Source organism: Acanthaster planci, linkage group LG05 (assembly GCF_054643075.1).
Source record: "Acanthaster planci isolate LZ-2023a linkage group LG05, COTS_SCS, whole genome shotgun sequence".
NCBI classification, from domain to species: Eukaryota; Metazoa; Echinodermata; class Asteroidea; order Valvatida; family Acanthasteridae; genus Acanthaster; species Acanthaster planci.
In genome coordinates, this window is record NC_141781.1 from 1,221,017 (window position 1) to 1,246,540 (window position 25,524).

At 40.3% G+C, this 25,524-nt stretch overlaps 1 protein-coding gene across 2 annotated transcripts in view; it reads right to left on the minus strand.

The window, feature by feature from the left end:
- Positions 1–255: 255 nt before the first annotated feature.
- Positions 256–25,524, minus strand: part of LOC110985848 (uncharacterized) — a 30,785-nt gene continuing 5,516 nt past the window's right edge. For both annotated transcript variants that reach the window (XM_022247243.2, XM_022247244.2), the window contains exons 3-18: positions 22,244–22,371; positions 18,961–19,049; positions 17,182–17,304; positions 15,751–15,821; positions 15,026–15,132; positions 14,033–14,220; positions 13,515–13,624; positions 12,780–12,866; positions 11,602–11,718; positions 11,286–11,327; positions 9,082–9,180; positions 7,847–7,916; positions 7,598–7,743; positions 7,089–7,307; positions 5,198–6,307; positions 256–4,131 (exon numbers count right to left, since the gene is read on the minus strand). In XM_022247243.2, the coding sequence (XP_022102935.2) occupies positions 4,057–4,131; positions 5,198–6,307; positions 7,089–7,307; positions 7,598–7,743; positions 7,847–7,916; positions 9,082–9,180; positions 11,286–11,327; positions 11,602–11,718; positions 12,780–12,866; positions 13,515–13,624; positions 14,033–14,220; positions 15,026–15,132; positions 15,751–15,821; positions 17,182–17,304; positions 18,961–19,049; positions 22,244–22,371 (2,781 nt within the window). In that variant the 3' untranslated portion in view covers positions 256–4,056. The remainder of the gene's footprint in view (positions 4,132–5,197; positions 6,308–7,088; positions 7,308–7,597; positions 7,744–7,846; positions 7,917–9,081; positions 9,181–11,285; positions 11,328–11,601; positions 11,719–12,779; positions 12,867–13,514; positions 13,625–14,032; positions 14,221–15,025; positions 15,133–15,750; positions 15,822–17,181; positions 17,305–18,960; positions 19,050–22,243; positions 22,372–25,524) is intronic.

Below are 25,524 nucleotides of genomic sequence, written 5' to 3' on the forward strand. Positions count from 1 at the left end.
ATGTACATAATTTCCCTCCCAAAATAAATCGGATAATCTTTTGCATTGGGTTTGGCATACCTCAGAAAAACAAAGTCCAACAGCCTCTGTGCACAAAGTCCCATACGGGTGTTTAACTTTGTGTGAATGGGGAAGGTTAGCGCCAACAACCCTTGGGGGGGGGGGGTTAGGTTAAGCTCTGTCTGTTTTCCCAAGTGTTGCCCTGACATTAAGAAATTAACAGCATACATGTACAAGCACTGTACTACATGTACATTCAATGCAACCAAAATATATATATACATTTATTGACTTCATCCTTAAAGTGTCAAGAATACACAATAGTTGAATTTAAATAGAGAATGGTTTTTCAACTGTTTGTTGTATTAGCTGGTCACTTAGTAATGCATAAGTATTTAAGTAGAAATTTGCTGGATATATAATAAATATATTTACAAAAATTCAAACATTTATTTAGTGAAATCAGCCAATAAGTGAATGCGTGTCATGCATATTTATGATTTAGCCAGGAATGTGTACATTATCCTAAATTCCTTTAATCTAGCTGAAATGCCCAAGGTATGCTGGAGTGAACAGAGTGTACAATGTTCTGAGATTTTCCTTGTGCACTGAAAGTGGTTGCCTGAGATTTGGTTTCTTTCTCACAATAGCCCGACGGCTTGAGGGAATACGCATCTAACCTAACATGTTTCACTGACATGCAATGGATATTCAGCTCATCTTGTTTTCATGCATACTGCTATGTGTTACAACAATACGAACAAGATCCAAATACTTGTTTTCATTAAAAGTGAAAACAAGGAACAGTAGTAGTTTTTAATTCTGAGCAAATGATGCTGCCAACATTTGTACAAGGGTGCCATTTTGATGTTATAAAAAAAAAAATCCTCACCAAAAGAGTATAAGAAAAATACAAAAATCAATCCATTCTGTGGAGAAATGCACGCAGGGGCCTCTGCTATTGTCGTAACACGCTGTTTAACTTGACCACTCAAGTGGAACCCACTCCAACCAAAATGTAGCACAGTAGGATACATATATTGTACACAAAGCAATGGGACACTCCTGGTACACTTTGAATGACTTGTTTTAGCTCGTGAAAATAGAAAGCTTCATGAGCATAACTCAAAAATGCTGAAATGTCTCTTTTTTACTGCTACAAAGGTGGTAGAAAGTCATCGCAACATGTAACTTATGCTATGCAACATGTTTTCAAGTAAAAAATCCCATTACATGGCTCCATTAAAGGCAAAGGTCCCTACTTATTAATGAGGAAAGTAACTAGAAACAATCTGTTATTGAAATGAAGCTGTGCTGTGGAATGCTTCAACAAACGCAATATCCTGACCCAATTTGGAAGCTTATAAAGACCAGAGATTATTCTGTCACTGTTCTTGAAAGTGTAGGGATCGAGTACTATACATTTATTCACACCACTTTGAGGCAGTCTGGTTTTGCTGATCCTGCATATTTGGTCACGTGCTTGAAAAGAGTCTCCGAGTGCTACTTGAACTGGTCTATAATTGTGGAGTTGCTCTTTTGTCTGATCTTTGCCAGCACATGGCATGATTTCTGCTATGAAAATAGATTCAAGATTCACATTCAAGCTGAGGTTTACACAGCAAAGTCTGCAAATTTGGCACATTTCTTTTTAAAACGAACCAAAACACAAACAAAACAAACCCAAAACTGGAGAGTATTGGAATGGAGGAAGGTTGTAAGTTTAAAATGTGAAGTACAGCCAGTGTAATTTTTGCAAATAACTGAATGCAATTCCCAATTTTTCAAACAGCAAAGACATGTACGGGTGCTTCACCCCTATTCAGATTTCATTTGACACGCAAACACATCTAGGAAGCATATTAACAAGGTGGGCAAAATTGAAGAACTCTATGTGAAATGGACAAATTAATAATGAAATACTATGGTAAACATACAGAGCTTTCATTCAACAGGTGGGAAATTGTCAAGTGTTATGCAGACAAAAGCTCATTAAATTTTTAATAAGCACGCGGTACATGATAGTTCAACAAAGGGTAAATTACTTCAAAAATATATGAACTATATATATATATATGCTTTGTATTGAATGTCATTCCAATAAATTTATTTGAAAACCCAGCCCAATCAGGTTATTTTTAATAAAATTTGCATATTTCTACAATTTCAACAAAATGTTGCTAGCTTTGTGACTTCTGGCATACTACCCGACCTCACAGAACCTGGAAATATGGCACCTGGAAATATGGCACCTGGCCAGCAACCACTGACGTAATATACCCATAAACTGGAAGATCTTCAACTAAAGAGCAAGTTGGAGTGATGCCTGATGCCCCCCCAAAAAAAATTAAGTTAAAAATGAAAAAGCAGTAGGGACAGTTACAAGGTGACATCACATGCAAAAGGTCTAGGCCCCACCCTAAAAAGGGCTCTGGAACCATGCCTGATTGGTGGATCAAATAGAAATCTTAATAAAATGGTATATACTGCAGTAAAAGTGGTGGGAAGCGACATTGGTCAGGCAAAATCAATATAATACAAAGAATTTATCTTTGGTTAGTCCTTAAATTTTCTACCCAATTTTTAAATTAAAACTATGTAATAAAGTAGTTGAAAATGATCTTAACAAAAAATGCATAGTAAATCACTGCTTAGAGAGATGCAACATGAATATCTCAGAATACAAAATTTATAAATACCCACTTTCCAAATTGTTCTATAACACATTTTTTTAATGGTGCGATGAGGCGAAAAGACTTGATTTTTGGTAACTTGTACATTTGGCCAAGCTTTGTTGAGAAAAACTACAACAATGTAGTGAAGTTGCCTGTTGTTATGAATGCATCTAATCACAGCATGAAGTAATACTCAGTAATCTTGCCATTATTTATATGAATTAAAAGTTACGCTTTTCACTAATTTGTTCATTCATTTGTTTGGTGGGCTTCCATTTTTTTCTATTGATATATTATTCTTTACTTTTCTTTAAACATTTTTGAATTCTCAGTGCTTGTTTTGAGAGCAGTTGTGCATAGCCTTGAGGTAGAAGAGAAGTGCCAGTATGTTTTCTAACTAATTGAGGCGGCAAATACTCTGGAATCTTTGTGAAGAGAAGTTCCATGAGATGCACTTGTCGAGTGAAAATTGCTTATTTATACAAGAAATGTTTCACAACACAAAACATAAATCTCACTCTGACTACTAAAATTTCAATGAAGACATGGTAATCATGAACAAATATTACAATTTTTCCAGGATAACCAAATGGAATCTTGCTTCTTTCACTCTTGTGCAACAGAAAAATCTAAGACGGTTTCCATAAGTACATTTGTAAACTGTTCACTTACAGGCAGAGTCATTAGTCGCTATTTACAAAAAAACGGGAACTTTATTTGCAAAGACCACTGACATTGCTTTGTTCTTTTTCATGGAAAAATAAATATCTGTAGAGTAATTTGATACAGGCACCTACTAGATTAGGAAAATATTTAAAATGTGTGTCATTTTCACTTACAGTCTGGGAGCATCAATCAAAATACATACAATAACCAATTTCTTTTGGTTCACACTTCCATGTGTATTTCTTTTTATATTTTCACTGTGGAAAATCGACACTGAAAATGTCATTTTGAAGGCACGTTTTTCCTGGTTATAAACACACCAGTGATCATGGTGATGTACTTGACTTGGAATCCTACTGTGGCACAGTCAGTCAGGTCCGGGCACACAAGTGAAACTACAGCAAGAACAGCTGTGGCTGCACAAAGTCTTATCGTAAACCATGTACCATCCCCTACTTTAATATATATATGGTGAAAAGAATTTCCAGACAAGGTAATATATAAGACTGAGGCACCCTCGCCTGGTAGAATTGACATTTGAACTCATCATCGAGGGCACCTTTGTGAAGGGAGTCCGAGGTATAAATATTAATGTGACATCATACATTCATGCACTGGATGGAAGCATTTGGGTTACCAGTGTAGTTACTACTGGCTAATACTGCAAGCTGGGTACCAGGTCCTTATCGCCTGGGACGCTGGGTTTTTGGTCTTGTCAAACAAACTCCTCGCCTCGTCGTATCTTGGATATCTTCACCAGAGAATCACGTACCTTTGGGTTCAGGTCATCCTGTAGCAGGAGATATCAAGAATACATCTTATCAATACGGGCTTACTTTTGCCAAATCCAGTTGATAACAAGCCAAAAACATTTCCCTTTAGCACAACCACCGTTATAAATTGGATTTGTGGCAGTTTTAGCTTGCAAGGTATGTCATGGTCCGACAGAACTGTCACAATTGCAGGAGGAGCACAACGAAATTAATTAAATCGAGAGCTAGATAAGTACAAAGAATCACGTGGCATGCGTGACGAGTATGTCGTGCATGCCTAAAGCCCTACCACACATGCGTAGGAAAGTTATCAGTTGCCGTGCATTTTGCGCATGCATGTCAAGTCTTTGAGTAGTTCGTGCGGGATAACTACGACAGAAGTATAAAGCGGGGATGTATTTTCTCCAAATACGTTGCCCAAGGACATATTTACTCATTTTTAACCTAGCAACTGGATAATTGTAGAAATGGGGAACATGTGAACGAGATTTCAGCTACCTCCATCTGGTAAAAATGTGAAAACAATAATTGTTGTAAAATCGGTGACTATCTTAGGATGCCTTTTTATCCTGGACATTATTTGTAATGTATATGTAATAAAGATGTCATTTAACCTGGGTTAGGGCTCAACCTGAGTGAGTTTGAGAAGTCGTTTCACATTGAATGCAACTGTACTTGCACATGTGCCCCCCCCCCGACATGATCAAATTAGATAACTTTAATATAAATTGCATTGATCTTTTTGCTAGGAATCTTCCTGACTCTATTGAATCTAAACTCTACAAGATCCGAAAGACTTCTCTGTCATCTTAAATGGAAATACAAGGAGAGTACTACCAAGCCATGCAATCCAAGCAACCAATGTTCAGTGCACTTTAGTTAGAACTAATGCAGAGAAAAGATTAAAACGTAGCAAAAATGGGTAAACACAATTGGGCTAACTGGTTCTTATCTGATTGGGATAACTGGTTCTCATCTGGTTGGGCATTGGTTCAAACGACCCAGAAAGCATGCAAAGAAACTTACTAATGCTATCCAATAACATGATGTTATAACCTTAACCAGACACACCAAAATACCCACCTGGATGGCGTTCAGTAAGTGTGCTCTGTAAACAGACACCATCTGATCATACTTCTCCTCTGCTTCCTGCAACTTTTGCTGCAATCGGATGACTTCCTTGAGGTCACTGACCCTGCTGGCCCCTCCCCCATCCCCTCCATCTGCCAGCGCCTGGGCTTTCAGCTTTCTGTTCTCTGTCAGGAGTTCCGTGTAGCGTTTCTTGCTGAAGCCGACCGACGCAGGGAGCTGGCTCTCAAAGGTTTCCGCTTGTTCCTGTACTGTCCTCTTCAGCTGATGATTCTCAGCGAGTAGTTCAGTGAATCTTCTCGCTTCCTCGGCTCTCCGACTCTCCTCTCTTTCAAGCTTCTCGATCTTATCCTTGAGCTTTTGATTATCTGCCACCAGCTTGTGAGGGTTCACGTTGTCGTTTCTGTTGCCACTATTTTGTTGCAGTTTCCGAAGTTCCTGCCGGAGCTCAATCATCTTGTCATCTTGTTTTCTTATCTCATCCTGGAGACGCCAGTTCTCTTTGGTCAGGTGGTCGAATCGGTCCTTGTCCGGGCTACGTGCAAGATGAGCTTCCTGTGTCTTAACACTCTGCCTTAACCTGTGATTCTCTTCAATGAGATCGTCGTATCTGTCCTTATCAATGTCGTCGCTGGCTCTATTTTCCCGACCTTCCAACTCTGTCCTGAGTTTATCTTGGTCTGCAAGGAGCTCTGTGTACTTCTGTTTATCCCGTCTGGATCTCTCATTCAGTTGCGCTATAGCTTTTGATTGCTTTGCCACCATGTTGTCCAGCCTTGCTTTCTCTGTGGCCAGAGCTTCATATTCCTCCGCCGTGGTGCTCAGGCCATTCTGGGCCTTTTCACTCAGCATATCTTTCAGCTGTTTGTTCTGTTCAGTTAGCTCTGCACACTTGGCCTTCAGCTTGTCTAACTCCGCACCTTTCTCAGCAAGCACCTTGGAGTGTTTGGAGATAGTCTCCGCTGAGTGTCGCTTCTCTTGTAAAAGGTTGTCATACTGCCGCTGGAGGGTGCTGTTTGCTGACAGGGTGTGAGTTGGCGTCTTTTGGCCATCCTGCATCGTCTTCCTTTTCAGTCTCTCATTCTCATCCGTGGAGAGTGCCAACTTAAGCCAAAACGACAACACAAAGTAGCTAAATCACCAACATACCCAACACGAAAATTTGTACAAAGAAGTCATGAGATAGTTTGTCTAAGGAACTTCTCAAAAATAATCATCACCATGTATGGTAAGGAAGGGAGAATTTCTCACAAAGTATAAACAAATCACTCACTGATTTTTGTTAAACAAGTTTCAATATACACTTTTTTGTGCAATGCATATATGAAACTGGTGCCAAAGTCACACTAAAGTGCAGCCTAACTTGTGGGTTTGTATCAAAACTGAGAACTTATGAAGATTGTCTTCCAAAATTAGCATTACAAAAGCGTCAAATTCTGCAGTACTTATATACTTACCAATACATTATTAAAATGTTAAGATATATCTTTCCCCGAGAAAAGAATTCTATCACAGAGAGTCTACAGTTGTTGCAGTCCAATGTGACTGTTTGGAAAACTTTTCTGCAGGTAACCAGTGGCGTATCCAGTGGGGGGTTGTGACCCCCCCAAAAAAGACTTTTTTTTCACATTTTTTTTACATGTACAAATATTTTTTGACTGAGAATACTTCATAGCCGAGTAGGAATGAAACTAATTGGTCTGTTTAATTATCAAATAAATAGGCTATATTTCTCTCCCCCACTATCATGTTGAATGAGTTTGAAAGTGCATTTGCTTTTGAATTCCCCCTCCCTCACACCAAAAACTTGATATGCCACTGCAGGTAACTGAGTATTTTTTGTAGTGAAAGGGCTGGAGTCAGTCTTAGACACTCTACCACTCACCCTCTGAGACATGTTAGCAATCTCCTCCATCAAAATACCGTTATTCTTCTGGAGTTCTACCAACTCCAACCTATTGGCTTCCTTCAGTTCGTTATATTCTTCCACGTTGACCACGTCACGTCCGTTCACAGCATCCAGTTCCTGCCTTAGAGAGGACAGTTCTTCTTCAAGCTGTGAGACTCGGCTATCATCCAGTTCTGTTGATGCGTTGGCCACATTCTGAAATAGATCAAAAACAAATTCAACTGAAATTGCTACATGTGTAAAATGGACATCGGCAGAAAGTAACAAACAGAACTCACATAATCAATGACTAACTAAAATGATTTGCTGATAATTATCTTCATTTTTGGATCAGCAATATTGGAGAAGAGAAATAATGCACAGGTAATTAAAAAGAAACCTTTCTTAACAAAACTTGAGCTTAGTATGGTAAATCAGGGGTGTAAAAAATTATATTCAAGGAGTTCTATCACATTTGCAGATTGAATGGATTATTTAATACTCACCTTCTTTTTCAGCTCTTCATTCTCCTGGCGTAGAGATACTATCTGACTGCGTAAGATGGCCACCAGTCCTGTACTCTCACTGCTTAACCTGTTTGCTGTATCAATCCTCTTGGCTGACTTGACTTTCACAGCTGAACCACCGGTGCCTGTCAGACAATGGGTTCAGAAATGACAAAATCCTGTCAAGCTTTGGCCAATTAGGCTTCATGCAGAAGAACCCCTCTGTATCTTCCAAACTGGGCTTTTTACCTGGAAGGTCAAAAAGGTCATCATCACTATCTCCCCAGTTACTGTCAATCTCATCTTCAGTGACATCACCCTGCCAAACAAAAGAAGGACAAGAAAGACTGAAATTACTCAGTAAAGTTTAGAGTAAACATAAATAAGAAATTAACAACTTAAACATTACAATGGATGTTTCCATTTTCAAACATGATTAACCACTTGCCGCCGGGGTTTCCTGTACCGGATACGTATTCTTTATACGCGTGGCCGGGTCTCCGAAATCAGACAAAGGGAACAGGGCCTTGTAACAAAAGACCGTACTCATAACAAAAGACCAGGCTGCTGGGAATTACAGACAGTTTTTCACTCTCAAAAGTGGAGATAATCCTGCCTTGTTTTGAAACAGTATACCAGGGTTTGGGGCATTTACAGCAAGCGGATTGGCACCGGGGACAAAAGAGCTCCACCACAGCGATGAGCCACACAGCACCACTGCACGCTAATCTGGCCCCTATTGAAAAGAGGTCAACAGCTCACTGTGCCAGGTTCGTGAACAAAAGAAAATTATGTAACACCACACAATCTGGGCTCTTTTTGCAAAGCAGCAAGCCTGGCTGAAATACTCCAGCGTCAAGAGATGTTGTCTGTCAGATTAGAGTAGAACCAGACAGTCCTTTGTAGGGATGTAAGTGTCCAGTAAATGAAGATAGGAATTTTTACATAATTTTGAAATGAAAAATTGAAAATGATCCCGTCCCAGGATTGCCAACATTCATAAATGCCCCGGCGCGAAGTGGTTAAAAGCACAGTACATAAATTCCTAAAAGCATGTCAAAATAACTTGAATCATAAAACTGATCTGAATCATAGAAGTAATTGATCTACTTACATGTATTACAATTAATATACAACATGTAGGGTAAATCAATTTAAGAAAGAAAAGAGGCTACAGAAAAACATGTGAGGGAGACAAAGGAAGGTGTTGGTTACTTTAAATCAGGTAATTCATGACTCCTGTCAGAACTTTTCTTTCTTCAAACTCTTCTTCAAACTGATAAGCGATGAAAAATGCAATTCAAACTTTCTAAAGAGCAAAACCCTGTAAAACAAGTCCTTAAACAACCACTCCACCAGGCACGGACTAAATGCCCAGTAGGACCCTACACCTAGAAATGAAATCAGGGCCTCTTACAGGTACAAGGAAACTACCACAGCAGCCTGACTGTCATCAGGAGTTTGTATACACAGTCATGACTCACCCCCATCGATGCAAGGCGTGCCTTCAGCATTTCTGTCGCGGTCTCCGCTTGGGTTCTCTTGTCCTTCTCCATTTGAAGATTCCTCTTCAGAATTTCAAACTGATCAAAAATACAAAAGGACCATCAAGCTGCAAAACATGAATTTCTGTGCACAACCTAGTACTGGCAAGTTGCAAAGACAAATCAGCTGTATCTGCCCTAACCATCCTCAATCCTTCAAAATCCTCTGGCGGTTTTGAAGGATTATGGAGGATTGAGGTTGCATGGCAAAATTTTTCATAGCTGATTACAAAGGATGCATCGCCTCAACTTAATGAGAGGAATTGCCAGAGGATTTTGAAGGCAGTGGGCACCCCTCCGCAGAACATATTTGAGAAATATCAGAGGATTTTGGAGGATTGGGGCTGTATCCAATTTTTTCATGGGGGCAGTTGGAGGATTTTGAAGGATTGAAAGTGTATCCTTGCCTAAAGGGCCTAGACGGTTAGGGTTGATGAATTGGTGCAGGGACATGCAAAAGTTTCTTTTTCTCGTGGCAAGAAAAGATCAATTTTTAAAAGAATTTAAATGGATTCTGTGAACATGCAAAAAAGGAGTTGTTGAAGGATGTTCCTTTACAGTGGCCATAAACAAGTTTATATAAAGAGAACCTCTCCAGTTTTATTCCTAGCATCCTCGGTCTATCCTAGCCCAACACATGCATCTGTGTGACTAAAAAGGAAGCAGATCTGAAATTTTTGGTTTCACATGGAGTGTAACATCCAGATTCTGATAAGGACAAGATGTAAGGAAGTGTAGGATTTGGTCAGCGAGGTTCTTAATAACTACCTAGGTCCAATTTCATGGTGCTGACAGATGCTCCATGTGCATTATATCATGAAGAACGTAAACAGTAAGCAAAACAAAAGGCACGATGACCTTGGAGGAAAAAATTACTTAGCGTAGTGCCAAACAATGGAAATCTCTTTGTACGTACAATCTAAAGCACAACTAAGCCAAGCACTGCTATGAACAACGCTTAGAAAGCGTGTTAAAAATTGGGAACATTCCCATTCTGTTGGACTGTTCCCACTAGAACGCCGGTGTTCCATCGGAACATGCCCGCATAGGCACGTCCCAGGCATCGTTCCATTGGGATCACGTGTTCCCAGTGGAACAGTCCTGCTCTTACATTCGCAATCGGGAAGAAAGATTTCCCACATTCATTTTCTAGACCCTGTATATGAAGGACGGCAGCTCGAGCGTAGCATTTTGTGATTTAATCCTCATGAAGGTTAACTTTTCTCCTGTTTTTCTTTAACACATTCACCATGACATAGCTTACCATGCGATGAAGTTAGAGTATATCTGGGCACCGTTAATTTTATTGTGTTAATGTTAACGTCTGTACTCGCAAGTGTTTTTTCATCATTAGGCTTGCATGATAGACGGATTTATCATCGCAATGTTTCCATCATATCAGAGACAATTTAAAAACCTAACCTGTAATTGAAGGGGTGCGGGGTGAGGTCCTCAAATATCAAGAAAAAGGTTGAACGACACGACTAAGGCAATTAAGCTGGACGTTGGTATTGCAGCCTATAGCCCAGTGATACACACACTGACATATACATGTACTCTGTATGAAGTCAGCACATAGAGATTTTCACTTTGTATCTCCGTCAAAAACAAACTTGCCATCATCGGATTAACAAATTTTGCCACATCACATTTCCATCTTCAGTTTACTTCCAATTCTTATTCAAAATTAGGCCTATCATAAAAGCAAAGTAGTTTACCTACGCTCGTTTGTCACAGCAGGCTCTGTTTTGGGGCATTGGCTAAGATTTGTGCATGGGCGATATGAAGCTATGTTCCGACGGGAACATCAGACCATTCTCACTAAGGAACATAACTTCCGTGTGGAATGTTACGTTCCCAACGGATCGGCTGACTGTTCCGGAATGAGAGCACGGCATTCCAGTGGGAAAGTTCCGACCATTCCGAATTATGAGATGCTCCCTTAAGGCTAGCAAAATTTTCTGCTGAATTAAGCACAAGTTTACTGCTTACTCTGAAGCAGCGCCAAGAAATTGGGCCCTGCGGTTAGAACTTGGTTCAATTCTGCCAGTCAGGCACTTTCTGACCAATCTTTCTTGAAGGCTAAAGCTATTATGAGACCTGGGGTTTCTGTGGTTCAGCTTTATTTGAAAGGATGGACTGACCTCCTCTTCAAACTCTTGGTTCCTGAGATTGTCTCCATGCACCTGAAATGGGTGGAAAATGGTCCAAAAAAATGTGTGAGACTTCCATCCAGGGCTTGAAACTAATCTGCAAGTACAGGGATGCTCCAGAAAATAGCTTGCAACGGACAAACTCAACAAGCCCTACACTTCTCACAAACACTGCAGACATTTCCAGCCAATTCTCATATAGAACTCAATATCCTTAAAAACTTAGACTGGTGATTTTGTAATTGCTCTGTGATATCAGGAGTTATTTTCCACATTCTAGACTCATACAAAGAGGATCCTTACTCACCATGCTTGTCTGTTGGAGCTGTTGCTCCAGTGCTTTAATCTTCTCTTGGGCTTTCTTGTGATCTAACGTCAGACGACTCAGCTCCTCGTACAAGACTTCATTCTCCTCTTCCATTTCCTGAAATAAACGACTGAATCATTTCACACATCCTCACTTCCTGGCATGCACCTAAGTATCATTTCCTTTTTACTTCCATATATATATATAATTTCTATTTAGACATCCCAAAAGACCTGTGCCTCATAGTTCTGATTTTTTATGATACGCACAATTCTACAACTATTAATGTGCACAATTGTGACGTACGATTTACATTTACCCTAACTCTCCACGGTACTTTGGCTAGAAACCCTGCCACAGACGTCTGCATCATTTGTCAATGTGGCTTGCCTGCCCAGTGTAACAAGATCCAATAGGTCAACTCTCCCTAAGGCCAAACAGCCTGGGAGTCTGTGGTTGCCAGTCACCACAAGATCCAACAGGTCAACTCTCCCAAAGGCCAAACAGCATGGGAGTCTGTGGTTGTCAGTCACCACAAGATCCAACAGGTCAACTCTCCCTAAGGCCAAACAGCCTGGGAGTCTGTGGTTGCCAGTCACCACAAGATCCAACAGGTCAACTCTCCCTAAGGCCAAACAGCCTGGGAGTCTGTGGTTGTCAGTCACCACAAGATCCAACAGGTCAACTCTCCCTAAGGCCAAACAGCCTGGGAGTCTGTGGTTGCCAGTCACCACAAGATCCAACAGGTCAACTCTCCCAAAGGCCAAACAGCCTGGGAGTCTGTGGTTGTCAGTCACCACAAGATCCAACAGGTCAACTCTCCCTAAGGCCAAACAGCCTGGGAGTCTGTGGTTGCCAGTCACCACAAGATCCAACAGGTCAACTCTCCCAAAGGCCAAACAGCCTGGGAGTCTGTGGTTGTCAGTCACCACAAAATCCAACAGGTCAGCTCTCCCCAAGGCAGGGTTAACCCTGCCAGACACAGCACAATGCATCAGGTGGAAGTGTCTGATGCACTTTACAATCAACAGCAGCCAAAGAAACTGGCCACGTTGAGGCAACGGGACCTAGTCCCATCAAACAATGTCAATGTTGGATCTTGTGGTGACTGGCAACCACAGACTCCCAGGCAAAACATGCAATGATCAAGAACGTTCCCAAGCACTAACTTGACCAACCTTGATTTCCTTAGATTGTTGCACTGACTTGGTTGATGCAGCAGACTTATGCTGGTTTACCACAGCTACCTCTTGAAGATTACCATTCTGTGAAAACCATTTGACAGAGGTTTTTAATCCAGTCCCTTGATAGTCCGAGCTTTTTTCATTTCTCAGCAGAAGTAAACATCACAAAATGACAATAATAAAGTGCAATCCAGTCTTAAGACCATGTCTGCAATGTTAGCCAATAAACTTGACATCAACTACATGTAGACTCAGGTTTCGGTCGGCAATTAATTACATGAAGAGCACACCACTCACACTTGGCTCTCGAGATATTGGAAGCAACTCATAAGCCACAGGATTCAATCCACTAATTTTTGAAAGGTTTTTGGAAAGAAATCCTTCATTGGTTGCTTAGAATGAAAAGCTGATGTTTGAAGAGCACCCATTCGATATTCCTGTGCTTCATGTGAAGGTTGCACACTAAACAGCGCCCTCATTATAAAGTCATGCATACATGTACACCCAATTAGTGAGTGTCTTGGGGCCTGATGTTCCCAGATGCTGAAGGTAAAGGAGAATCCCGAACATATTTGAAAACATTTCAAGAATACATCTTTAAGCAGGTCAGAGAAAGACTACGAGCCAAATCACACAGACGTACGTAAGGCAAGTTTTGTTGACAACTTGGAGACATTTATTACCAAAATGCACAAAGAGCTAACTGGAAAATTTCCAAAATTTACATGCCTGTTGCCGTGGTGATTTGGGATGAGGAGACTCGCATCTAGCAGCATCAAAGCGGTCGACATAGTCAATGGAGTCTGCTTTGGGTTCATCATCTGTCTCGTTGTGTGCCTCTGTGATAGGTCACAAGTATAAACAGCTGATTAGATGGACTTCATTGAAATAAACCTGTAAAAACATTCCTTCAATTGAGTGTTCTTTCTATGATGTAGATTACATAATAAACTGAGCAATGTTTCCGGTCAGAAAATTGACAATTTCAAGGGTTCTTTCTCCTCTCATTTATACATTTTTTAAGATTGCGATGGGGTCTTGTGGGTAGAGGAAAAGAAAGTGGTTGGGAAAAGGTATTGCATTTAAAAGCCCTAAATCCAAAAGCCTATCCTGAACTTTGATCTCTGACCCTAACCCCATCCTAACCTTACGCTCCTCCTTACCTAACCCTATCCCTGATCACAAGACTAAGCAAGGACATGGCAGCCTATCAGACCACTCCGTAATCAAGAAAGCCTCCCACTTACTGACATCCCAGGTGGCTACAGACGGTGCTGACTCTAAACACTCCTTCAAGTCATCAACGCCGCTTCCCTCGGCGTAGTATGCGGCATCAAAACCCTGGGCATCTGTTAGGTCAGTCCGTGCACCCCGCTTGACCAGGAGATCCACGACCTCCTTATGGTTACTCTCACAAGCCATCATTAGTGGAGTCCTGTACACACAATATCAATTCATATAACTAAATCTTATTGGTTACCATTTGCCTTGCGACGTTTCGAACAGTGTACTCTGTCCGTCTTCAAGACGGACAGAGTACACTGTTCGAAACGTCGAGTTATTCCCCGGTTCTTCTCAGAACCACACATACTCAAAGAAGAGATAAATACATGGTGTTACCGCAATCTTTACTATAGATCTAGTTTCTTTCACCATGAAAACCTTTAAGTCTTATAAGATATCACTGACAGGTGTCCCATGTATTATGAATGGGAAAAATAACAATGGTAGGGCATTTTAACAACTTTTCTTTACATTAATGTTTTTCAATCAAACTAAAGTGAGAAACTGTATGAGGTAAATCCTGCCCTCAGGTGTCAAGCCATAAACATGACAGAGAAGCACACTGGCAGATACTCAAGTGGTATATGATATTCTCAAAAGCCTTCAGAATGTTTTCTGGGAGGTTCACTTCCATTTTGAAAAGTTGAGATCAAAAATATTAAAGGTGATCTTTATGTTCCTACTGAAAACCGAACATATTTTAAGTTTTTCACAAGAGTCATCAATGGAGCTCAAACTCAAATATTAGGTTATTTACACAGGTACAGAATTGTTACATCTTTAATCTTAAAAATCACATTTTCCAAATCCATCACCTGATCTTGTTGGATTCTTATACAACCAATGGTTTTCTACACTGGGTTGGAGTTTGGAAGTTTCAGGAGGGTTCTTGACACTCCAGACGAAGAATAAGAATTACTTAATCAGATTTACATGTGTTGGAATAATGGACTCACCTTTGCAAGTGATCTTGTGCATTCACGTTGGCCCCTTTATCTATCAAGTCTTTACAGATGGTTAGATGACCCAGCTGGGAGGCCATCATCAATGCTGTCTTCCCATACTAGGCAAGAATCCAAACAAGAGTAGAAATACAAGTACATTCAGATTGCACATGATAGGCCAGTCTGAAGGAAGACGAGGTAATCATTTGGATAGGTGGATGGTTCAAACCCTGCCCACATGTCTTTCCTTAGGACCAATGACCCAAAATGCCTTTCTCCAGGGTGTGAAGTGGTTATTAGGCCCTGAGTTAACTTACGGCCTTCTGTGTTCTGCAGTCAAGATACAGGAAACGGGTAATTAAGACTTTGGTGAGACGGTGTATGAACAACAAAACCAGCCTTCCCACCATCATGGTATTAAGGAATAATTATCATAAGTCAGAAAAATGTCCTGTCTCATTACATAAAAGTACATGATTGACACCACTAGAACAAGGAATTGCTTGTGTATGTATAATCTCCATGATTGTGTTACAGTTTTTTGATTGACAATGTAGATTAGAAAGTGCATTCTTGGCAACTTATTTCCGACTGATTCAAGCAGTATGTAATACAGACAAAGAATTTAACAAATGTTCAATGGGCGGATACCGGTTGGAAGCAGGTGAAATATGCCTCAGCCAGAAAGGCATCATTGATTCCTTTATCTAATTTTAATAAAGAGTTAGTATGCTTACTTCTTCAGTTACATCGACTGATGCTTTTGCCTTCAGTATAACCTTACAGCAATCGGAGTGACCACCAAGAACTTGCAGCAGGAAGAAAAAAAATAATCAGACCAATTAAAGATTTGATGTTTTACATGTCAAAGACATATACAGAAAGAGTTAGAAAAAACGAGGGCTTTTTAGAAATGGAGATCATTCTATCTCACTAATGCACCGTGGTGAACACAGAAATAGGTCATCAGTACATAGCGCTATATGAACGCAGGTGAAATATTTTGGGTGAAAAATGCCTTCCAATCTGGTATGGAATCTTACGGTAGATAAATTTGACATCTCTCAGCCTTGTGCTGTTCAACCTGCTTTGCTACCTTGAGGTATCAATTTTGCCTTTGATTATGTCACAGAAAACCATGTGGTTTCCTTTCCTTAAATTCAACCTATGCGTCATTTCCTACTGACTTCTTTGGTGCCTAAGAGAATACTGCAAGGTGTGACGAGGAAAGCTCAGGTATTGATGCAGAACAGGTCTGGTTATCTCACATTAGAACCAATGAGTTTACACTGCATGCGCTTTTACTCTGCGTCTGCACTTTAAGCTTGTCAGCGCATGCTCTAATTCTATGCCAACTGCAAACTTATTAGTCACTGCCAAAAAGACATGCTGCTTCCAGCAATCCAACCAGAGGTAAGACATTGTGAGATTCAAAATCTACTGACTTCATGTATTCCAAGTTGCCAATCCTACAATATCATTAATGTGGTCAGTTCTACAGGTTGAATTTCTGTAGTTACCAACCTTTCAACTTCCCATGACTGAAATTTTCGCAAAATGCATGTCCGTCACATAATAAAAGATGGACAAAATGTACACATGAATACTGAAGAATCCATGTAATATTCTGACAACCATACATGTCAATTGTCTCTGGTAAAACACAAATAGGATCTGACACTACTTAATGTGGAGTTCAACAGTAAATATTGGTAATAATTCAAGTCTACTGATCTAAACCTATCCGGTCTTCCATTTTACAAACAGATCAAAATTTAGAGAGTTAAGAATGCGTACGGTTCAATGCTTTCACATTTCAGACCACTTAGAATCAACAACTGGAGGCATACCATACATGTACAACTTGCCAAAAGGAGAAAACTACAGCGACATGTGTGGAATCCTAAATTGGGACAAGATGGACATCATCACTTGATGAAGGTACAAGATCAAGTGACATGACTTAATATTGTGCAACGTCTAATCTGCTTGACCACAGATTTGTTTTAAGAACATGCAGTACTCCTTCAACAACGACGACTTAAAGAAAATCAAACTAAGCCCCAACTGGAAAAACTTCAGGTTGACTTCACTTCAACATCATGAGAATTGTACAAATTTTGGAACCTGACAGGCTACTTCAACAAAACTATGAACATTCTCTTTACCAGCGAGATGGAGAGCTGTTTTCCCTGTGAGTTCCTTGGCATTGACAGGAGCGTTGGCTAAAACCAGACGCTGGACACAGTCAGTGTGACCACCCATGCAGGCATAATGTAGCACCGTGTAACCTGGTACATGAGACAAAAATTGAGATATGAATATTCACAGGACACGCAGTTTATCACTGGTACTCTGCCCTGTAGCTGGTGTACTGATATGGCTTTCCTATGCTTGCTTCTTGGTGTCTTGACTTGTTTGGTAGCTCCCCTGCTTGCATGCTTGCTAGCTTACACACTGGCTGGATTGATGGTTTTCTTGCCCGCAGGAGTGTTGGTAGGATGGTTTCTTTGCTGGCTTCCCTGTTTGATAGTCTGCTTCCGTGCTGGCTAGATCTCAAGTTGCAGCTATAATCTCACTCAACTTTGAAGTTTAAGGCTGACCGGGTAGGCCAACGAACAGGAATAGTCAAGGTGATTTGCATTTGTGATCTGCCTTCCAGGCAACTTGCTAGTAATTTCTTCAGGCTCCCATTTGTTGACCGACCCCAGTAAGTAACCCACATGCTTGCCTACAGGCACACATCTGTGCCATACAGGTAGTTTCCATTTGCTTTAAATCTTGCAGACAGCGTAGAAAACAGTTCTTCTGCTCTCTCATTCAAAACAGGAATCCCCTGAGCTTACTTGCCCACCAAAGGGACAGTTTACGTGTTACAGTACATGTGGATTGATCATTTGTGTCTGGATACAAGCAGAGAAATGCCAGAGGCTGGGATACCCATGGCTTATCAACAGAATTCAGCGCTTCACAAAAATAGCCAGTGCCCTTTATTTCAGAAATGTCAACCTGTGTCAAATCGGCGGTCCAAAGGTTTCCAACCGATTTGAGCCAACAACAATTTCCTGTGAAAATACAACAGTGCAGGGACATCAATCCTGCTGGCGTTCTTTATGCTTACCCCCACCATTACTTCACCCCACCCCCTGGGGATGTAGAGGATTGAACCTCGGGACATGTCTTCCGCCTTATGTGATACATTCATCAATAATTATGTTCTTCCTGAATGCAAGGGTTACATTTTATTTTTATAGTTTGACCTCGTGCCTGCATTACATAGATGTATACATATTGCAATGATTTTCAAAACCAATAAAGAATTCAACACTGTGAGAGAAAGCAAACAAACCAACTTATAGGCCTGCCCTTTTTAGGAAAAATGTCAACAAGTACGCATACATATCTGGAAGACTGTCTTAACGGTCCAACCTCATTAATTGGAGGTTCTTTGGACTTAACAGCTTAGCGTATTACAACATGAAACTTGTATTATCGCAAATATCAACAACAAAGAACAAATAATTTTTCTGTTAAAAGCAGAATGTTGTTTTAACAGCATTCTTATTAACCCTAACAGTCCTCAATCCTCCAACAAGTGAAGGATTGAGGACTGTTAGGGTTAATGAGGCTGGACTGTCCCTATCTACAAGTCGTAATAAGTTTCTGGTCCAGAGGATTCTAATCTTGGAACAATCACAGTAGTGTTTCCCGGGAGAGGATCTTTCCCAGCATGCATAGCAATATCAATTGGAAAATCCTTTGAATCAGGTCATAACTTTTCTTTAAAGTAAAACAAATGCAGGATTGTTTTTGGATGCCTGGAAGCTAGTGGTACAGCGTAATTCCCCTGGATCCCTCCATCCGTCTGCCTAATCTGTTCCGGTCAAGCTCTAATCACTATGGCCCAAGACACAGCTGTGAAGCTTCATAAGCTATTAAACCATTACCTTGGCTGTCTGCAGCGGCTACAGTCACTCCATGCTGAATCATGATATCCAGACAGCCAAACTGACCCAATTCTGCCGCAAGATGCAACCTGCAAATCAGAAAGTAATTACCTCAAGTCGTAAGTGAATGCCACATCTCACTGCTAAAATACCACATGAACACTGTGTATAAGTGCTCCCTCAACGACAAAGAGAGACTTTAGGCTCACGCCTGCATACCACTTCTGCGCTGTTGAGTCAATGGGATTCGGGGGCGGCTCCAGGAAATTTTCCAAGGGGGGAGGGTCAGGCCTGGGATTGTTTTTTAATATCTCATTTTTGCAGACAAGCGGAAACAGCTATGAAACATCACATGACATAAATTGTAAACAATGGTACTGGTGCACTTTTCTTTATTTTTTTCGTTAGTTTAACCTTTTTTTGTCTCACAGAATTCAACCTCCCGGATCCGTGCCTAGGAGTGCACAATTTGAAAAAGTACTGTGCAGAACCTGCACCACAGGTATGTGAATTAGTATGCAGTATTCAGTTTTCCAGCCCAACAGGAAATCGCTATTAGGTAATAACAAAGTGCCCTTTCTTGTTTCATGCACAGAGCCAATAGAAATGGATCAGTCAGTAGTCAAAGGCAACTTCAATATGAGTTATCCTTCTTTCTTCAATACTTCAATTTTTGCATCCTTGGTGGGATATTTGAATACCATCTATGCCAACAACAGTAAGCCCCATGTACTGTAACACCGTGGTGGACAGAGCAAAGGGTCCTTTATCTACCAAAAAGCTATATAAAACCCACAATGTTAAGACTTTCAGGGATTCAGAGAGGTGGGTAATTGCAGAAATTAGGGGTCCAGAAAAGTGACATTTTCATTACATCTGACTTTTGTTATTTGACATGAAAATGTCACCGGAATTGATTTCAAACTATTGCTATTTGTTTGGCAGGTAATTGGTGTTAATTCATCACACTTTGAAATTAGAAAATGTGTTGTGAACTTACAAAATCATGTCAGCAGTGACAGGGACACGAAAAAACATGGACCCCTAATTTCTGAAATTACCCAAGTACATGTAAGGCCAAACTACTGAAAACTTGTTGGTACAAGACTTGATTCCTGAGTTTCATCATGAACTGAGTATGACTAAATGTCACAGCAATACTTAAGTGTAAGAAGAGTTTGGCCGAGAGAAACAAAGGGTCACTGGCCAAAAAGCTACACAGTCCACAGCCCTCTGACTGATGGTACGACCCTAAACAAGCAATTTATTTAATGCTGCCTGGCTCAACCACCTTAGGCCAGAAGGAAACACGCACAGCTGAAAATTCTGCCTAATTGAAAACAACGATTCTAACAATGAAAGTAGATGACCAGAAATACAGCTCAGAATCACAGCCAGTCTTGTTGGGTGTCTGAGTATTTGTCCACAGGACACAAGCCTGGATGTTGGCACTTCCTTTAGTCATGAGTCACGGCTTTATATTTTAAACCGTTGCTTCCTCCTGTGTCAACAGATGTCTTACAAGAATAGATGCCGTGTTGTATCAGCTGTCATCTTAAATCTGTTATTATAGGGGTTGTGAGCCTACAAAAGCTCCCTTCTGTTAGCACTGAACAATGTAAAGTGGGTGTATGAGTTTATGAATATGTGTACATGAACAGTATGCAAGAATACCTCATGCTCAGGTGGAGAAAATTTTTGAGGCCTCACAAAACCTGCTTATCTTGTACATGTTGTATGCAAGAACTTTCTTAAATACTTGAAAATCCTCCATCTTACAGAACTCAATGGCTACTTTGTTGTATTTCAGCTTTTCTTGAGCATTCAGCCACACATGTACATGTGTGTCAGACATGTCTAGGTTGTACTTGTAAATGTATCCTCTTTATTCCAGCAATGCCCACCAAACGCTTCGGATGGACTTGGACAGATTTCAGCAATTTGAGGTCAGGGCTTGATCTCTATTATTTCATGTCTTCTCACACTCACATTTCACTTTTCATTATTCCACTTTATTGGTCTAAAACAGTAAGTAAGCTCTATCCCTCGGCAGTTGTACATTATATCAAGGGACGTTTGGGTCCTCAAAATAAAGTTTCTGATTTCTGGTCAGCATGCATGTTACTGTACCTGTGGTCAGCAAAATAAAAAAGTTTTTTACTTGGTATAAAACACTGACCAAAAGCTGCCAAACTTGCTTAATTCTCTGGAATCCTGCTTCTGCGTAATTTTAACATGTTTTTGATGGGGTACGTACAGTAAAGGACTCCCTCTAGTTCCCCATACATGTAATCAGGCATTCTTTTCAAGATGACGTCATTTCTGTATCACAGAACCAGACAAACAAGGTGGTCTTATGTCCTGTGTACATGTACAAGCTGAAAATGCTTTTAAACAATAAAAAGTGCGGGGGCTCATCTATTTTGGTGTCAGTAACGACCAGCGTTACGTGCCCTTGCAGTGGCGATGGACATCACGCGTTATACATGTATGTACATGTACATCATTTCCAGAAAATAAGCAAGGGTATAGAAAAAAGCAGCTTCGCCGCACCACTAACAGCTCCTGACCAGAAACCCGAGACTTTTGGGCCTTATTTAAAGGTGCCTTTCGACAAGGATTTGGAGGCATAATGTCAAAGATTTTGCACAGATTTATTGAAAGAAAGCTGGGTCTCTACTCAACCAATGGCTTTTGTCCTCATTGGTGGGGGCTGTTTTGAAAGACTTTTTTGGAGTAGAGTGCCTTGCTCAAGAACAATCATGATATCCAGATGGATTTGAACAAATTATCTCTAACTTAGCACTATTATGGAAATCTTCTATAAACCCCTCGTTTCTTGGAATTTCCTTCTGAATCCCACAGAATCAGACAGTGACTCGTGTGAGTTTTCTGCTAGTATCCACCACAATCAAAAAGCCCAAGTTGCTGGTGACAATTTAATTGATTCCAACTACCCGGTACGCCTTATTTTGCTGTGGCTGAATCAAACAAATGCAAAATTTGCCGACTGTTTAGAGTTAATTGTCAATCCAATAAGGCCAAGCTACCATAAGTTCATTGTTACATGCAACAGATTTCAAGAGGAACACGTCCAAGGAGTTAAATGTCAATCCAACAGAATCAAGCAGCAGTGAAATGTACTTGGGTGCAGCATGGTTGGGGAACATAATCGATGCTGCTAAGGGAGGTGCCTTTCGGCTGATAAAATGAGTAAGTCAGGGACACACCATGATGCCCAGGGTGGGTTCAAACCCTCTCTCTAGATTCAATGTTTTCTTACGGGACTCTTCCTTCGGGGTCCATCTTGATGGGTGAAGTGCCCTTCTTGCCTAGGGCAGCTAGGAGCTTCTCAATGTCTCCATCTTCTACGGCTTGCATCACCTTCTCATCGTTCTTACCCCACTCTCCCTGGCAAAACAGAACGAAAAAAGAGAGTAGAAAGTGAAGGAAGTGATGAGTAGAATGTTCAACATGTCAAACAAATGTTGAAGAGATTCTCGTCAATTGTTTCTTCTGTATTATTATTATAAAAATCAACGTCACATGACTATGCACTGCTTCAGCAACAAACACACATTCTTAAACTTTTAACTAAACAATTAAACTTCAACCATGACTTTTCACATCCCCAAAACCACAGTAATACTCCAGACAGAATAGTACTGAAAAAATGTTCAGTACAAACTTAAAATAAGTAAATAAACGTTCAAATTCATTTCGAGGAGTTTCACATTTTACATACATGAAAATGTGAAAAGCCTTTTACCCAGAGTGGGTCAACTCAAAAAGATTAAAGCATTCTCCCTGACCCCTCCGCCCTGAGTTTGTTAAACCTGCCAACTTGGCCAAAGTGACCAATGCCCAGGTGAACCTCCCGTTACAACACCAACTAAGAGCCCCCCTCCTCCGCCCATTTTCCTAGGCCAATATATTGATTAGTGGTTGACTATTACCATGCTATTACCATGTCTCCATGATGCCAGTTTATTGATTTCAGTTTCTAAAGGAGTACAGAACACACTATTGGTTTTGTTCTCATTTTCTGCCTCATTACTTCAGCCATCAGTTGCAGGGAATCCTGAATTAATTGGTTTATGCCTTCTGGGCAGGCTAACAGGTCATGACACTTGTCTGGCAATCTATCAACCTACATGTCAAGCATAGGGTTGGGATTTGAAGGATGCAGACAAGTCTTCTGTGTACCTCGGTAGTTTGGTATACATGTGGTTGCCAAGGAGTGTGTTATTTTCACAGCGGTTATACAATCAAATTTATATGAAAGGCTTTGGGTATGAAGGGATTGAATGTAAATGAACATGTCAACATCACATTTTGAAATGCAGTACAAATGACACTAAAAATTGCAAAAAAAGGAATTGAAGTGTACTAATAAAACTGGAATCTAACTTATTTAATATCAACTGAACGCTACTTTATAAGTGAGGTGAAAACATACATGTTGAGGTCATGTAATTACATTGAAATATAAGGTCACAACATGACCTCTCAATGCATACATCAAGTGCAAAGACTCAACATTCATTCTTGGCTGGCCACCAACTTTCTGTCTAGGATTTGTGGCTTGGCATTCTCAGTAATAAGATTTATTCCTTTCTCCTTCCTCAGCAAACTGTGCACTCTCTCCACAGACCCTCTAAGAGCCACAACTTGATCTTAAGTAAATAAATGCCCTTTGTTACCCACTTAGAAACCCAGTGCAATAAATCTCTCTGGGTAAACAAAACCAAATGCACACAATAAATTAAGGTGCGGACTAACACCCCCCCCACACCACAACTGAATCAAGGCACAAATCAATGCAATTTCTGTGTACAGTGCTGTGGAGTGGATCGACACAAACACTTGGAGTGAACTACCTCCATGATTCAACATACATGTACTCATGAAAATCCTATTAAAACGTGAAGGAAATGTATTGTCCAATGTTAAACCAATGAATAACCAGCTTTATGGAAGAGATAATCTCATCTAATATGATTTGCATTGAGTTTATCATACAGATCAAGCAATGTAAAGGACAGAAACTGCAAACACAAACTATCAAAGAATAAGCCAAAATGTAAAACTAAAAGGTTGTCTTTCAATCAGTCTCTGAGAAGGATATTTGACATCTTTGATTCAGTTGTTTTGGTTGAAATGATGGGTGCACTGGTGCTATAGTATGCCAAAGATAGCAGGTTCAAATCCAACCTCGGTCAATTTCACAGAACAACTGAATACTGATCTAACACAAAGTATCATTTGAAGTGTATCAGATGGAATTTATGGCAAAATAAACAAATGAGGCAACGCAATCATAATCCTCAATGAGAACCACGATACATTCAGATAATTCATTTCTGGGAAAAACCTTACAGAAACTGGACAATCGCAATTCCCAACAACTGGGCCCAAATGTTTCTGATGAGAAAAGTCTTCCACACAAGGGCCCCATATTTTCCAATTCCTAGAATGAACATTTGTACGAAAACAACACATCAGAAAACTACATGTAAATGTGAAATGTATGAATGCATGTAAGACATGACTGAGGGATTGTCAAGCCTCGAAGGCAACAACTTTGGTGTTCAAACAGAATGAAAGGCCCAATGGCCCTGACAAAACCTGTAAAAGGATTTAACAATCAATAATTGTCGGCACAATGTAATGTGCCAATGTCTGTGGAGTGTCTATTTAGAAAATGGCTATTGTCCAAGCCTATTGGTCAAATCTAATTCCCCAAACACCGGTGCTCATTGATTATTTTGTTCTTGGAGTGACTGTTGGCCAGTAAGCAAGACAGACTGTGTCAAATGCAGAATTTGCAGAGTTATATAAATGATCTTGGAGGTGGCACTTTGTGAATATAAATGAGGCAGTCTGGGAATGGAATGCAAACAGAGAAGTGTTTCAAGATATTGATTCCAGACACTAAGTTGGGTGATGGATAACCTGGCAGCAATCCTGTGTTATCTGTTATCCTCATTTTGGGGGGTTGTACGGTACAAATGCACTCCTAGAAAGCCATTTGAGTCAACAAATATATTACTACTGCAAAGCCATGACCATGGTGTTGAGTAACAATGCACATTTACATGTACGTGTCTGTACACTGCAAGCAAGTACAATCATAATGTATATATCAATTTTAGATGAAATAGGTCTTTTGAGTAAACAATGGAGCTAAAATGCATCCAACACGAAACAAAAGTGCAACAACTATGGATGTGAACTGCTAGTGCAGCTGTACAGATGCCTAATATATCCACATTGGATAACATGAACGGCAAGATTTGGGGATGCTGTACGTTAGGTACATGTAGTCTCCATAATTCTGCCAAAATGACCTGAGCAGTAATATCCACAGTAGCTGCAGGTGCTATACACTCAATCTGGGCTGTGTTTTAGCAGTTGCGTTGTTTCTCTTTGGTCCATTTCTCTGAGAATTTGTATACTTCATCATCAGGTTTAATTCTCACCCAGTTAAAATTACCAAAGAAAAACCTCCACATGGCCAAAAAAGCCATAACATACCCCTGGTTCTACCTTTAGCTTGGTTTT